Source organism: Grammomys surdaster, unplaced genomic scaffold (genome assembly GCF_004785775.1).
Source record: "Grammomys surdaster isolate TR1022 unplaced genomic scaffold, NIH_TR_1.0 126131, whole genome shotgun sequence".
In the NCBI taxonomy this organism is placed as follows: Eukaryota; Metazoa; Chordata; class Mammalia; order Rodentia; family Muridae; genus Grammomys; species Grammomys surdaster.
Window position 1 is genome coordinate 4265590 of NW_021620939.1, and position 16834 is coordinate 4282423.

A 16834-nucleotide genomic window follows, 5' to 3' on the forward strand; every position below is an offset into this window, starting at 1 on the left:
AAGAATTAAAGGTTAAGCCAAATCAGCCTTTCTCACACTTCTGGCTAAGACTGAGTGTAAACATTAAGCAAATCTTAAAATTTAAGTGAGATGTGAAGTCTGTTTTAGCTGGTATACTTATGTTTCTTACCTTGGAGACTTTCCTAATGTGGGCTGGGAGATAGCTCCATCATAAAGTGTTCTCCATGCAAGCACGAGGACAGAGTCTGATTCCCCAGAACCCACAGGAAAAAAGAAAAAATATAGTTGACCCACACTTATGATCCCAGCACTAGGGAAGCAGGGACAGACAGATCCCTGGGGCTCAACAGCCAGCTAGGCTAGCCTACTTGGCAAATTCCAAGCCTATGAGAGACCCTGTCTCACAAGAAAAGGTGAATGACACCCAAGGAGCAGCCAAGGTTGTCCTCTGACCACACAGGTCACCTTCATACATGTGAACCTGCATGTACACACCACACCACACCACACACACACAATTTTCCTTTTGTGAATAAAATTGTAAGTTTTTATGGGGTGAAATGTACTGTTTAAGATTTAAGAATAAGGGGCTAGGAAGATGGCTCGATAGGTAAGAGTGTCTGTAGGCCAAACATGAGGACCCAAGTTCAAACCCCCAAGAAGCATGAAAAAAAACAAAAGCTCAGGATAGCCATACAACACACTCCTGTTCCCTCAGTGCTGTGATGGTCCAGAGATAGGAGGATCTCTCAAGCTTGCTGGTTGCCTGCTACCTCCAGGTTCCAAGAGAGACCCTGTCTCAAAGGAATAAGGGAGAGTAACAGAGTAGAACACTCAATGTTTTCTGACTGTGAGTGCTCTCACCCATACGGACATATGTAGTGAGAATTTTGGTTTCCTTAAAAACACAGAAATATTGTAAGAATGGGGGTTTCATTTTAATCCCAGGTATGGGATATGGGGCTGTTTCAGATTGTCCATAGCACTGACTGTGATTTGCCAAGTGCTCTAGCAGGGGTATGATTTTGCCAGCTGCAAATAGTTTCTGCGATTGTGTAATGTTTGGGGACTCTTCAGAGGGGAGGTAAATGCTAGGGCCCTGAGAGGCATGGGTTAGTGGTTGGTTGCTGCTGGTTGTAGCTTATTAAGTAGTCATGTACAAAGAAGAAACAACAAGAAGAAATTAGGTCTCCTGACGGCAATGTTCAAACTTGCCACAAGGAACTTGATACCTCTAATCAGCAGGAAGTAGTCTAAGGATAACTACAACCCCTTTCCCCTCTTTTTTTTCTCTCCTATCTAATGTTAGGGAGTTGAAAGGGTGGAAGAAAGAAGATCCCACAAAGTAGCCAAAGTCTGGTATATAGTATACGGACACATACCACACACACACGCACATGCACACACAAAGATTTAGGGATAAGAGAAATGCTGATAGGCTGAACTCAACGTTACAAACATTCTGGCCCCAAATAGCCACAGTTTACTCCTTCATTGTGATGTTCTTGTTTGACATGTCTTGTTTTACGGAAACACACATCATCTCTGTAGGCACCTGCAGTTTGACCTGTTGTGTTGAAGTTTCCTGACACTAACTCTGCGGGAAAGGCAAACTAGATCCCAGGCTGAGGGGCTTCTTTCCATTTTCATGTCACCTCCAATGTTTCCTGCCTTTCTATCCCACCTTAGTGGTAAAGACAGGGAGAGAATGCACATACCCATGGGTTTGCACAGACTTTTTGCTGGCAGAACGACCCAAGAGCAACACTCAAACCTCACCGCATCCTACCCCTCATACTAAAGACCTCCCCATGAACCCTTCTCCTGGAGACTCCCGGGCTTTAACTTAATGTTTCAGCTGTTGTACTCAGCTGCCAGAGGCCAAAAGAGAATGTTCATTCCTGGGACCGAGCTGGGGGAGGCTCTTGGCCTGAAAAAAAAAGCTGAAAACAGACAGGGAGGGTGGAAGCAAGTCCTAGGGAGGGAGGTTTACCTTGGAGAGAGTTGGAGCTGACTAGACACTAAGGAGCTTACAAACCATCTGGCACTACTCGGAAAAGAAGACAAAACTGTGGGAGTGAGGATGTTAAGAGGCTAGAGGAAGAGAGAAAGGACAAAGCCGCCATCTAACCTTCGGTTGGCCCAAGGAGCTTGGGTAGAGCTATGGCTCCTCTATCTTAGTAACATCAAAATCAACCAAGCAACCCACTCTCCCTGTACTCCCCAGAAACACTAGGAGTCAGAACTGGGGTAAGAGTGTGTGTGATGATTTGTAAATGTTTGGCACAGGGGGTGGCACTATTAGGAGGTGTGGCCTTGTTGGAGGAAGTGTGTCCTATGGGTATGGGCTTGACCTTCTTCCTAGCTGCCTGGAAGCCAGTCTTCTCCTAGCAGCCTTCAAATGAAGATGCAGAACTCTCAGAAACTCTTGCATCATGTCTGCCTGGATGCTGCCATGCTCTTGCCTTGATGATAATGGACTGAACCTCTGAACCTGTAAGCCAGCCCCAATTAAATGTTGTCCTTATAAGAGTTGCCTTGAGCCAGGCAGTGGTGGCGCATGCCTTTAATCCCAGCACTTGGGAGACAGAGGCAGGTGGCCAGAGGCCAGCCTGGTCTACAAAGTGAGTTCCAGGACAGCCAGGGCTACACAGAGAAACCCTGTCTCAAAAAACCAAAAAAAAAAAAAAAAAAAAAAGAATTGCCTTGGTCACAGTCCCTGTTCACAGCAGTAAAACCCTATGACAGTATATACAGTGAGAAAGAGGGACTTGGGAACATGTCATATCAGGATGCAAATTCCTGGACTATGTGGCTTAGAACAAGTCATTTCTCCCTCTTGCCTTTGTTCACTTCATCTGGGCAATCTAGGTTATCATTTGTAACTGGTGTGACAATCATGAGGGTTAGATTTATTTATCAACCTTACACAGACTATAATTACCTCAGAAGAGAGACTCGTCTGCACTGAGTTGGTCTACAGGCATGTCTGTGGGAAGAGCATCTTAACTAAGTTAAAGGATATGGAAAGATCCAGCCTACTATGGCCATGAGTGTCACCATTCCCTAGGCAGGGGATCCTCTATAAGAGTAGAGAATTTAAAAACAGTATCTAGAGCTAGGGACACAGCTCAGTTGGTACAGAATGAACTACATCCAGGGTTGACTGCTGGCCTCCACATGCATGCATGCACACATGTGCGCGCACACACACACACTCACACACATACAAAATATCTTCATTCAACTTTCACAAATTCTAAAATTACATCAAAATTGAAGTTTCTCACACACACACACACCCCAATTTCTTTATCTTCTACAGCTGACAGTGTGTGAAGGAAGGGGACTTCTGTGACAACTGGCTTTCCAGTCTTTGGATTTGTTAAGGAGTAAAAGTTGGACCTGTTTATAGATATATCTCCTAATGTTCCTATAAAGATAAAATGCCCTAAAAGAGAGAAAGGACTTAGAACTTGGAAGGTCTCTGTTTTACTGATTTAATTTTTTTAATTCAAAGCCTCAGGGCCCATGAGAGCTCCAAACCTTGAACGCTCACTTAACTGCTGTGTCTCGGCATCACTGTCTGAAGAACAGGCTCATCATACTGCATATCTCATTGGGTTGTGAGGATTAAGTGAATCAATAAAGGCTTAGAATGGTGGTTGGATCAATAAACATGAGCTATTTTCCTAGGCATTGTTTCAAGGGGATCCGTGTGGGGCTTTTTAGAAAGAAAAATGAAATCCAAGGCCTGGCATGCAAGCTGCACTCTCTCTCTAATGCTCGGCTTCTTCACTTTAAAAGGGCTAATGAAGGCTTGTGTTTTGAGATATAAGACCTCAGTAATGATGGGATCCGGCACAGGGAGTGCAATAATGCGATTTAATTTAGGGCTGAAACAATTCCATGGATAACAAAAAAAAAAACTTTCCAATAGCCATGGTGGTCTTCAAGTGTGTTTAAATGAACTAAGAAGCCAGGTAATCCATTCAATGTGAGCTACTATCATTCTCCCAGAAGAAATATGTGGAGATTGTTCTGGCAAATTACAGTAACACAGGGGTGAAAGACAAAAGCCTCACACACATTGTTGAGCCTTTGGGCAATGAATTCAGAAGACAGACTACAAGATAAATCCACTGCCTTCATTAAATTGCCCTCATGTAAAGAATAAGGAACAAGGGAAGGCTGCTGTGTACCCTCTGGAGAAGAACAAAGGCTGAGAGGCCCTGAAGATTCGGGCAGTTGTCACTTCCACAATTTCTCTCCTTCCCAATGTCACCGGCAGCAAGGTCATTCATTACATCTGAACTGACAAGCACCATTTAACATCTTTTCTAAACCATTAAATTTTCAAAATGCCGAGCTGTCTCCCCACAGCCTGGGGCAAGAGCATGTCCACAGGATGGAGAGGAGGGCAGCTAAGAGCAACAGCACAGCGTGTCAAGTACATTCAAGCCGGCAACTTCACCTCAGAGCATTTCATGCTTTCACTCTGAAGCCCACCGTCCACAAGGAGGGCAAGTAGGCCATGACTAAGGATGTACCTACAAATCAGAAGCAAACACTAGCTGTCTAGCAGCCCGTCAGAAAGCAGCACATTCAGGGGGATCTGACTGCACATGGTGTCACTCTCTAAATGTCAGAGGCCAACCTTACTGAGAAATAGAGGTGTTGATAGTTACACCTGGATAGAAGCCTACCTAACATTGCAGCACAAACCCTTCTCCATGCCTTTTGCGGTTTGGGTGGTTTGTTGTTTTAGTTTAGTTTGGTTTGGGGTCTTTTCTGGAGATGGTATCTTGCATAGCCCAGGTTGGTCTTGAACTTGCTACGTAGCCAACAGTGACTATGAATTTCTGATTCCCCTGACTCCAGCACCCAAGTACTAGGATTGCAGGCGTATGCCACTTTCCTCAGTTTATGTGGGGGTTAGGATCAAACCCAGGACTTCACACACACTAGGCAACTATCCTTGTAACTGAGCTATATCCTCAGACCCAAGTGTTTCATTTTCTGAGCCAAGAAAAATGAGACCCAGACAGTTCAACTGTTATGACAGCGCCTATAAACACCTTGTCACCTATGAAAGTGAAAAAAAAATTGCATCTCTAACTTAAGTGGTTAGCTTTATACTCTGCCTTTATCAAAGTATTCTGAAAATTACCGAGACCTCCCCTAGCAGCCTACCCTGCCCAGACATCCTGCTAGGCCAGAAGGATTCAGCAAGAGCAAGAAAGAACTCCATCTCTTCGTTCTCTTTGTTTCTCAACCTGAGATGGCTGCCCATCCCTCCTGGTAGTTTGCAAGCTGTCACAAGCTTATCCATTGATTCTTAGACACACGCACTGTATGTCAACCAAATTTCTCACCTAGCAGTTCTGCTGCACCACTCTATCTCAAGAGAAAATGAAGTGGCTCGGTACAGCTGAATCCATTAGTTATTAAGGAGGACCATGTGACACTTCCATTTTTCCCAGTCAGAAATGGTCAAGTGTCAGTAATGTCACATGGCTAAATCTAGCATTCACACACAATGGAAGAAAATTGACCTTCAGTTTGATAAATCATCCCAAAAATTCAGTGAGTACGAACTGCATAAGTTTTAGTTAGAAGAGAAAACTTTAGAGACTAGACATCTGGACAACTTCTAGTTTCTCCACATATTGAAACACCACAAAGATGTAAGGAACAACTTACCTATGCAGACAACATAAATGAGCAAGACCAGACGTGCTGCCTGGAAGAAGTCAGATACAAAAGACTAGATAATAGGTCAATCCATTTATATCAAGGCTCAAAATATGCAACAGCTGCTTGTGATCAAAGTCACAGGGATAGTTACCTTGGGCTGTATGGCTTGGTAAGGAACAGAAAGTGAATTTATAAATGCCAAAGGTGCTCTGAATCTTAAATCACATCCTGGTCACAGAGGAGTAAAATACATAAGAATCCATCTGGGCTTGCTCTGTCAGCAAAAAGACCTGAGTTCAGATCCCCAGTAAATAGGTAAAACTCCAGATAAGGCACAAACCTGTAATCCTAGCACTGCAGAAATGCAGTCAGGAGAATACTGGGGCTTGCTGGCTAGTCAGCCTAGCCTACTGAGCAAGCTCCAGGACAGATAATCTCAAATCACAAGGTAATCAGCTCCTGAGGAATGACAGCCAAGGTTGAGCTCTGGCTTTCACATGTATGCCTATGTATACACATGTGTGAGTATATGTGTGTACACACACACACACACACACACACACAATCCATGCATGTGTGTGTTTTAAAAGCACAGCATTTTTCCATGTTGTTAAATGGACACATAAGGTTATGTACAGGTAAGAGGAAGGAGGAAGAGGAGGAAGAAAGCCATGGTTGATAATCACTGGTGTTAGTTTAGCATACTGTAATGAACAAACTTGACGGCTGATTGTAGTCTGCCACTAACTAGTTACTTGACCCTAAAAGATATCCTTACCTTCTTCTCAGAGCCTCGATTTTCACATTATTGCAGTAGAGAGAACAAGGCCTAACTTATAGAGCTTTGGGGACATTATATGCGATAACATCTTTGAAGCCCTTAACACAGTTCATGTGCTTCCTAAGAGTCATTAGTCTCTAGTAACTCTGTCAAGAGTGTCCATACTGAGACCCCTCACCTCTCCCACATTCAGCAATTTCTGGAGAAGTCTTCCCCTGAACCACTCACTGCTCACCTCATCCTTTGTAGAGTGGTAAAAAAACAAAAACAAAACAAACAAACAAACAAAAAAAAACAGACTACGGAACCTCTTCCCATCAGCCCTTGCATCTCTCCCCATCAGCCCTGTTACCTCCTCCCATCAGCCCTTCCACACCTCACATACCAGCAGGGCTTCTGGAAGGTTGTGCTCCTCTGTGAAGGTCACGACTGCTGTAACAATGTCCGCTGCATGGAGTTCCAGCATGGCTGTGCTGACAGAGGTTGTGTCATAGGTCCTACCCGCCTGGAAGAACATGGCTACCTTCCTCATCAGAAGGCCTGAGCGTACACGTTTGAATACATGTCTCGCCACAAACCTCATGGTGGCCCCAAGGTTCCGGGACCCAGATGAGCGTTCCAGGGGGATTTTCCTGACAGCCTGTAGAAGGGCAGCTTTTCCCCTGTGGTCTGACAAGCGCACTAGATAATCTGTCCTCCTGTTGTAGGAAACAATGGCCACTCGGGCACCAGTAGGGCAGTTGCTTTCACTCATTTCCAACTTCATCAACAGAGATAATAAAATATTTTTCATCCTCTCAAAGTCTGACTGGGAGACATCGTTGGACATGTCCAAGGCAAAGACCACTTCCGTTGGGAATGCCGGGCACCTGGAAATACCTTGACACAGATACACAGACTTGAGATGTCTGGGCTACAGCTAGACAGGCCAGGGTTTATGTAAACCATGAGCAATATTTACCTTTTGAGCAAGCTGGAAGGGAAAAGACACTGTTAGTGTCTATATATGGGCAGTTTATATTTCAATATAAAATACACTTTTTTGGGTTGACAGCTTCTCTGTGCCACTGAAGCTGACCTTGAATTGAAAATTCTCTCTCCTTAGTCTCCCAAGTATTTGGATTTTCAAGCCATATCCACTTTGAAAAAAATCCTCTTTTGAAACAATCAAATAACCTTCTAGATACCCCTCCCTAGTATGGCAAAAGCCCCTACTATTTGCCCAGGACCCATCTCTTTATTTTTTTTTTTTTATTATAATAGGGCCTCAATTTCTGACTGGGTATACGACTGCCTGAAACAAATGTCACACTTCCACTGGGCTAGCTGGCTTACTACATTCTAGATAATATGGTAAGACTTTGCAAAAGCATCTTTCTATCCTAATGAAACCCATTACTCGTTAGGTTAAAAGAGAGAGGCAAGAGCACCCTTTGCCTTTTGCCCTTTGCCCTTTGCCCTTTGCCTCGCCCTTCCCTTCCAGGCAGGATGACTGAAGTTTAACTAACTTCTAAGAGCATGTGATAATTTGGGAAATATGGCAACTAACACACACACGATGACAGAGAAGAAAATACAAGGAGATTTCATCCTGGAACCCCTGGAATGCACACCCCAGAACTCCACATCAACCCAGCGTGATGATGTCTAAGCTTTGACCTGAGAGACATGTTTCCCCATGTTATTGAGGACTTTGGTTACATTCAACTAAAATTAAATCCAATTAAAGCACTAAGCTACTCTGAAGCTGTATTTTACATATGATATATATATATATGTATATATATGTATATATACATATATATGTATATGTATATATCTCATGTAATTATACATATATCTTATGTGAAGTATATATGTCTGTGTATATATGTGTGTAATATATGTTGATAAAAAAATTAAGATTGTCCTTAGTTCCCTATCTATGTATCAAAACATAAAAATACTTTTGTTTTATAAAACTTGGAGCTTAAAGTATGTTTGACTCTGAATCATGTTACACTTGGTATGACTTTTTTGTCAGTAAATGCCAAGTGCTATTATATATTGTACTATGTAGCTGTCCTATGATTTCTTCAGCCAGTGTCTCTCAGTATGAGCACATATGTACCAGAATCTGTTCCTATCTGTCTGATTACATCTGCCTATCGCAGTAATTCTGGGCTTTTATAGGACCATTCCAAGTGCTCTTTAGGTAGCATTTTAGAGTCCTCAAGTCACTTTCATACATTCCTTAAATCAGGGCTAAGGATTATTTTGACTTTTCAGAAATATTTCCAATTTGAAACCTAGACCTGGTGGCACAAGCCTGCATTCCTAGCTCTCAGGAGGTTAACACAGGAGGATTGCAAGTTCGAAGCCACAGCGGTATACATAAAGAGTTTCAAGCCAGATAGGTTAATCAGCAAGACCCTGTCTCTAAAGACCAGAACTATATAAATAAACATGCATATGTATGTATATAGTATGTATGTATGTATGTATGTATGTATGTATGTATATGTAGCAAGTATGTATATATTTCCAGTTTGAGAACCATAATGAGCATATCATAGTTTTAACTGATAATCTTCGATTTCCACTGAGGGTGAATATTCTCACAGGTGCATTGTTAATTTATAATTTTTTCTTCTCTGACTTTTTCTGTCTCTTGCCTATTTTCAGTTCAAAAGATTAAAAAAAAACATTTAGATTTAGCTCTCCAAAAAAGTCTATGCTTATATATAAAAATGATTATGCAGCAGCAATTTTAATTTTAACATGACATAGCAAGGGCACTGAGTTCTTCACTTGAGTCTGTTGCTTCTATCTCGAATATTTTCCTTCTCACTTTTCTATTTGCTTTTGACCTTCTGGTACTCCTCAACGTAAGGGGTTTAACTGTCTCTATGGCTAGTTCTCCCTTTCTATCCACGCTGACAGTATTCCTCTATGTGACTCCCATGAAAACGGATCCTGGACTCTCCTTGAACAGCAGCTGGTTGGGAGTAGACAGAAGCCAGAAGGTTGAGCAAGAAGGCAAGTGGTTATGTAGAAAATCCAGACTTCTACATCAAGAGCTTTCAAATCGGTGTTCTTTCCCTATCACCAGTAAGGAGAGAAGTGTGGTCTCTGTGGATACAAGTACCCATGATGTTTTTAAAGAGAGCACGAAGGGTCAACCAGTCATGTGACAAAGCTAGACCTAAGACCTAATGGTTCATAGTTCCATTTCTGCAGTGAAAATGCCAACCAAATAGGGCACATTTATTTTCAAAAAGGTCATCATGAATACTGTTGGTTGAAATAAAAGGAACAGGGCTTCCCATGCTCTGTTCCACACACCAAGATGGAGGCACATGGATATGTGAGTATGGTTACATTTTGGGGGATCCAGCCTTGTATGGGGGACTTGTTCTTCAGTATTGAGATGGTGTGCCTTTCAAACTACTTCGTTTCAGAGCCCACTGGGGACGAGATGACTTACTTAAAGGGAGATTGGGCCCAGTCTGCTAATTTATAAGATCTTTTCACAATGGACAAGGCACTTCCCAAGGCTCAGTCAAATCCTTGGGTGACTTATGTCCTAAGTCCTTGATCCACACATCCCCACTGCCACCTCCCAAACAACTTACGGCAGTTTTCTCGCACAAAATCAACAATTTCACAAGGCTGTAGAGAGATGGAGAAAAGACAGGGACAGGAAATAAGCATTTGATGTGGAGCAGATTTTATTGTCGTGACTTGAAATGACATATGTGCATGTTATCAGGACCTAGCTGAAGCATTTAAATACATAATAGAAAACCACAAAATTGTTAGAGCTGATGGTACCACCTAACAATATTATTTCCAGATCTATCCACTACTTTAAAACATTTGAAGGATTTTATATGGCATGTTGAGATAGGTAGATAGGGTATACCATTTTACTTTGTAATCTGCCTCACAAATCAAATCAATGGGATCAAGTGTGGTGTGGAAGGTTGAAATCCAGGAATCTCAAGACAGAATTCTAGGGACTGCTGTCAATGTATGCATTTTTATAGAAGTGTTTGCTAGACTTCTTTGGAAGGACTCCCAAGACAGATACCTCCATAACCCGACCCCTGGGATTCTACCTTTTTTTTTTAATCCTTTAGAGGGATAATCTCTTGTGTACTATGTGGAAGCATCACCTGCCAATAAACATCTAATGGCCAATAAACTGAGGCAGGATTAAAAGGTGGGACATCTGGCAGAGAGAAGGGAACTCTGGGAAATAGGTAGGCGGATTCTCCACCAGGACTTGAAGGAAGTTGGATGCATGAAACTGAGGAAAGGTAACTAGCCACATGTGGCAGACATACAATAGTATAAACGGGTTAATATAAGTTATGAGCTAGTTGGGAGACAAGCCTAACTTAAGGCCTAGGTATTTTATTAATTAATAATGAGCCTTTGAGTCACTATTTGGGAACTAGGGAGCAGGTGGGAAGCCTACAGTTAGAATCCCTCCCTCTCTTTTTTGTTCTTCCCTCAACCTTAGACACCACCACTTCCTGTTCTTCAGTTGTTTCTGCATCCTGTAACTCCACTTAACAGTCTCTGTGCACTTGGGAGAAAAGTACTCCTTGTCATTGCTGATATTAATTTTGTGTCCCATGAGATACAAAAGCCTGTGCTATTCTGTGAATTTGTGTATTCAAAATACATAGCCTTATAAACAGTGTTTTTAACTTTACAGACGAGCACTCTTCAGAAAGGAGGAAGCTTGCAAATATTTTCTTTTGTGTCATTTAATATTTAAAATAGTATTCTAATTTTATAGTGGCATTTTTGAGGAAAACTCTGTAAACTTACAGTATTAACAAAGTTTATAAAAGGAAAAATTAAGAAGATTTAAGATTAACAAATCTTGCTTTGTGGATATAGAAAGATTTATGTTATAAAATGAGTGAATTTTCAAATTAGGAGTTTTCACCTACCGTCCTATCTGCCAAGCCTTTCGAACCCTTGATGCCCTGGAAAGAACAGAAACATGCTTAAAGCTATAGGGTTCTGTTTCCCAACGCCTTTTCTCTGTAAGCAACTGGAGATGCTGAGTGCTCACCATGGCACACATGCTGCCCTTCTCTCCTGGCCCTGGGGTTCTGCCCAGTCCAGTAAGGAAGACAAAGTAACTGGGCAGTCCATCCCAAACCTCAGAATCCGGGAAGCCTAGGAGGATGGGACATAGACTCTTGGCAGACCAGGTAGTTTTGAAACCAATTTATAGTTCAAATTCAAATTCAAAATAATGGCCTTTCAAGATCCCAGGTCCTACCACAAGCTATTCTAAAGTACATCTGGTATCTCCCCTGTTCCTACTCTTCCAGGCCTCTCAACCCCACCCTGTCTCTGCCCTCATAGTGAAAAAACCCTCCCAGAAGCCTTCCAATTACCCTTGTCTGGCTCCAGCCCCTCTGGGAGCCTAGCCAGTGGTTGTCTTTGTGTAGACTCTACATGGTGGTAACGTGTAGTCTTGGAGAGATCACTGTACTGAAACTAAATCAGTACATCATCATCAGATAACTGTGAACTGCCTCTGTGATATTTGGATTTTCTGGCTTAGTTGATTCTCTCCAGTAAAAACCCTGAACTCCAGTAAGGGACATGCTGATGTCCCCTTCTGGCTGATGAATATGCTTCCTTGCAGAATGACAGACACACACTGGTTAGTTTTTATCAACTTAATACAAACCCTGACATATCTCAGAAAGATAAATCTCAATTGAGGAATTGTCTCAGAGTGACTTATGGACATATCCATGCAGTATTTTCTTCATTGGCAACAGATAAAGAAGGTCTCACCCAACTGTGGGTAGTTTTATCCCTAAACAGATGGGCCTGGGATATTTCCATCCCAGGTCAGGGAGCAAGCAAGTAAGCAGCATTCCTCTATGGTCTCTGCTTCAGCCCTGGACATCAAGTTCCTTCCTACCTTGAATCCCTGCTCTGATGTCCCTCAATGATAGACTGTAACCTACAATCCAAATAAACCTATTCCTCCCCAGCTTGCTTGTGGTCCATAGTTTCTCACAGGAAAGCAAACTATACCACACTGTCTCTGAAACACAGTATAGGAAAACGCTTCAGAGTCTTTCTACATCCCAGTGTATTCTAAAAATTCTCCCAATCTTGCAACATTATCAGTTCAGTTAAGATTGTAGGGATGGATTATTTAATGAGGATTTCCTTCTGGCTTTATGTGTTTACATTGATAAGTTCATTCTCTGGTAAGTTGCATGTATTAATCTGTGTATTTAGGGAGATCCATAAATCTCTAGCCACTCCAAGATCACTTCTATATTCAGAAACACTACATCTAGAAGGCTGTGTAGGGTTTGAAATTAATATTTTCTAAGCAATTTTTGCCAGTTCCTTTGAACCTGCCAAATGTCCCAGATGTTTGTTTCTTCTTCAGTGAGGCCTTTTTTTTTCTCAAGCTCTTTCTCATCTGGGCACAAGGTTGAAAATAAAAAAAGGAAAGGGCACTCATTACCATTTTTCCTGGTGGGCCTTGGTCACCTGGAGTTCCAGCAAACCCAGGAAATCCAGAATTGCCCTACAACAAAGAAACCAAAGGAATAAGCTTCCATGTTGGCTATAAGAACTTGTCCTCCCAAAATGTCAGTTTGCTTCATATCTAAGGCCAATGAGTCTGCCCCTGTGAACTATGCATCCATAGAGAGACAGGGAGGCTTTATGGGAACCAGATAACTCCGCTGTAGCCCACCTAACCCCAGGTTGTCCATGGGTTTTACACACACATGCACACACACACATACACACACACACACACACAGGGAGATAGAGAAGGACAAAGACAGACAGAGAAAGATAGAGAGACAGAGAGAGATACATTTCCATGCAGAGCCTTAAAAGACAACTTAGCCCTCAAGGTTAAGTCTCAAGGGCACGTGATAAACATCATGCACAAGGTCTGCATAGAGGGTCTGACAGCAGAGAAAGGAAAACGTCCTACAGCATCTTTGGGCTTCAGTGTCGCAAAGAAGGTTTTAGGTGGCTAGGGGCTCACGGCTCATATTCTAGGTATTTGAAGTAAAGCAGCACCAATTATCTGGATTGGATCAATGCCTCATCTTTTTTATTTGAAAGTAGAAAGACAAGTTAACTGATAGGAGTAACCACTAGCAGCATGAGCTGAGCAAGCACGGAGCTGATTGTCTGTAGGACCTTGCCAGCAGATAACAACACCAATTACCGAGTCCAAGGAAAACACATGCTTTCCCTCCCTCCCTCCTTCCCCTTTGCTCTGAATACAAGTTCATGTCCTGTTCCCAGAAGGCTTTACTTTAAACATTTTTAAATTAAATCTATTTATCTGTATGTGTGTGCATATGTGCATGCATATATGTGTGTTTGTGTGTGTGCACTCGTGTGCGCTAAAAAAAAGAGAGAAAGAAAGAGAGAGAGCGAGAGAGCTATGGTATACATGTGGAGATCAAATAACTTATAGGAGTTGTTTCTCTCCTTTTATCATCTGTGTTCTGGGGTTCAAACTCAAGTTGCTGGGCTTAGTGGCAAATGCCTTTACCCCTGGTGCTGGTTATTTCTTGTCAACTTAATGCAAGCTGAAGTCAGTGGGAAGAAGAGATCTTACTGAGAAAATGTCCCTATTAGATTAGCCCAGAAGCAAGTCTGTGGGGCATTTTCTTGATTAATGATTGATGTGGGCATGCCATCCCTGGGCAAGTGGTCCTGGGTTCTATAAGAAAGCAAACTGAGCAAGCCATGAAGGGCAAGCCAGTAACAGCATTCCTCCTTGGCTTCTGCTTCAGTTCCTGCCTTGACTTCCTTCAATGATGGCTGGAAGTATAAGCAGAATAAACTCTTTCCTCCCTTTTGCTTTTGGTCATGGTGTTTATCACAGTCACCGAAACTAGAACACCCCCTGAGCCATCTACCACCCCAAAGCTCGCTTTCTGATATCCATCAGCTAAATACTACCCAGATCCTAATATTCACAGAATTACTCTTTTCAAAATGAGAGTTGCCATTGACTGTGGCTCTTCAAGATCCACTCTTTATAGCTGGGCTTATTGGCACACTTAGGAAGTACTGGAAGAAAGATCAGGAATCCAAGGCAGACCTTCCTTAACATAACAAGTTCAAGGCCAGCATGGGCTATCCTGAGACTGTCTCAAAAACAAAAAAAAAGAATATTGTTTTAAAAAATCATAATCTACAGAACCTGAAGGAATGGATTCTTAACAGGAGACTCAAGCACACTAGACTCAAAGTCCTCCAAAACAGAAGTTATGTTTTTGAGAATCTAGTCCCAAAGAATCTTGGGGAAGACTCAGACAAAACACGCTTGAGACAGAAGTGTCCTCAGATTGTCTTGAGTGGTTGGTAGTGCAGAGCTGAAACTCTAGCCTGTGAGCTCTGTTGTTACTGTGGTGTGTGTGTGTGTCACGCACGTCACACACACACACACACACACACACCACAGTAACAACAGACTGGTCAAGAATAGCCTAGCCCTGTCTTTACCTGTGTTTACCTGTGATGTCTGCAGATGACCCTTTGGTTCTTACCCTCTTCCCTCGGATTCCCTTGGCCCCTTTCTCTCCTCCACTACCTGGGTTACCATCTTCTCCCTTAACAAAGGCAAAAGCAGGGTTGTAAATGTGAAGAAAAATTTACACACATGTGACACACAGTGCCTACCAGTTGTCGGGCCCACAGTGATATATCTTCTTACTTGCACACCAGGATAGCCAGGGAATCCAGGTTCACCCTAGGATCAGAAAAGTAAGATAACGTTCATTACCAGGTGATTAAGTTTTTCCTCCAGGAAAGAAGAAACCACATTTCAAGAGGCCACATTTCAATCCTAGAGGTCAACAGTTTGTAAATAGTTTTTACAATCTCCACAACCACCACCTAAAAATGATAATTCCAGTAGATGGTCCTGCTCCCACACACATACGAGCAGGTATAAGCAGACTTAGTAAGTTTTAAAGACTTGAAAGGAAAGGGAAACAAGGTTGGAAGGAGATTTTCAAGGTGCTGGACTTGGGAAATGGGAGGAGGGAATAAAACCAGAGCTGCCCCTCAATATCTTCAGAGGGTTGATTCCAGTATCCTCCAGAAGTACTGAAATCTGAGCACAATCAACGCCCTGATATAATATGGTGCCACCTAGTACATACATGTGGCATATGCATGCCCTTCACTAGACTTTAGTCTCCAGATGACACAGAATACCTTCAACTACACATGCTATGAAACAGGCATCACCTTGTGTTATTTGGAGGGATAACAAGGGTTTATACATGTTTAGTACACATACAGATTTTTCTCAGATGTCTTAACCTGCATCTGGTTGAATCCATTGTTGGGAGCCTATGAGTATAGAAAATGCATGTGAAGGGAGAAGGATGGAGAAGTGAAGGATGAGACCAACTGATTACTTCTCATGGAGGGAATGCTGTCAAGCTATGACATCATATGTTCCTGACATACCTCTTCAAAAGTCACTATATTCTAGTAAAACCCAAAACATGATTTGATATTGGAATGCTCTTGGCAGAAGCTCACCTTCTTGCCTTTTCTTCCTGGATGACCGTGCCCATTTGGACCAAAAAGACCCTAAGAAAATAATAACACAAGATGAACTGACTGTCGACTCACTTGGACCAACTCATGGCTGATGACAATACCCGATGACAATACCCAAACCTCTGGATAAGCCAACAAAGTAAGAAAGCAGGGGGAGAGGGAGGGGGTGGTGAAGACTGGGAAAATGCCTTCACAAGATAAACACAACATTGTGGGGAGGGAGCGCCACTCACTGGCTGTCAGGCTGTCTTCTCCCTCCTGAAGACTCACAGAGCATCTGTGCCTGAAGCTCAAGGGACAGACCAAGGCCTGGGCTTGGAAACTTGTGAAAGTGCTGGGATTAAAGATGTGTGCTACCACATCTATCTTTACCTGAGTTCTAGAGACTCAAATTTAGGTTCTTGGGCTTCTACAGTCCTGAAATGCCACCTCTAAGTGGATATCCTTCCCTAGCTCTCTGAAAAGGAGAGAGGTAGGGAAGGAGGGGATAGGTAGATGATTTATAGATACATACATACACTCATACATACATTTATACATACATTCATACATACATACATACATGATTGATAGATACATGGATGGATAGACAGACAGACAGACAGACAGACAGGTGAGGGTGTTAAGGGACATAAGCTCTATGTTATTTCAACCAAAGAGAGCTGAATGAAATCAAACAAAACTTTAGTGTCCCCATTTTACCATCCCCCTTTCTGAGGATGGGCACAGGGCACTGTCTGCCTCACAGTCCATGTCACAGCATCCAGTTCTGCTCTCTCTCCTTGTACATTTTCATTTAAACTTCCT

The 16834-nt window shown here is 42.5% G+C and overlaps 1 protein-coding gene across 2 annotated transcripts in view; it reads right to left on the reverse strand.

Moving 5' to 3' along the window:
- Nucleotides 1-16834, reverse strand: part of LOC114611874 (collagen alpha-4(VI) chain) — a 114612-nt gene that overhangs the window by 16813 nt on the left and 80965 nt on the right. For both annotated transcript variants that reach the window (XM_028756658.1, XM_028756656.1), the window contains 8 exons: nt 16007-16057; nt 15168-15203; nt 15001-15063; nt 12942-13004; nt 11386-11421; nt 10054-10090; nt 7401-7412; nt 6825-7318 (listed from right to left, as the gene is read on the reverse strand). In XM_028756658.1, coding sequence (XP_028612491.1) covers nt 6825-7318; nt 7401-7412; nt 10054-10090; nt 11386-11421; nt 12942-13004; nt 15001-15063; nt 15168-15203; nt 16007-16057 — 792 coding nt within the window. The remainder of the gene's footprint in view (nt 1-6824; nt 7319-7400; nt 7413-10053; nt 10091-11385; nt 11422-12941; nt 13005-15000; nt 15064-15167; nt 15204-16006; nt 16058-16834) is intronic.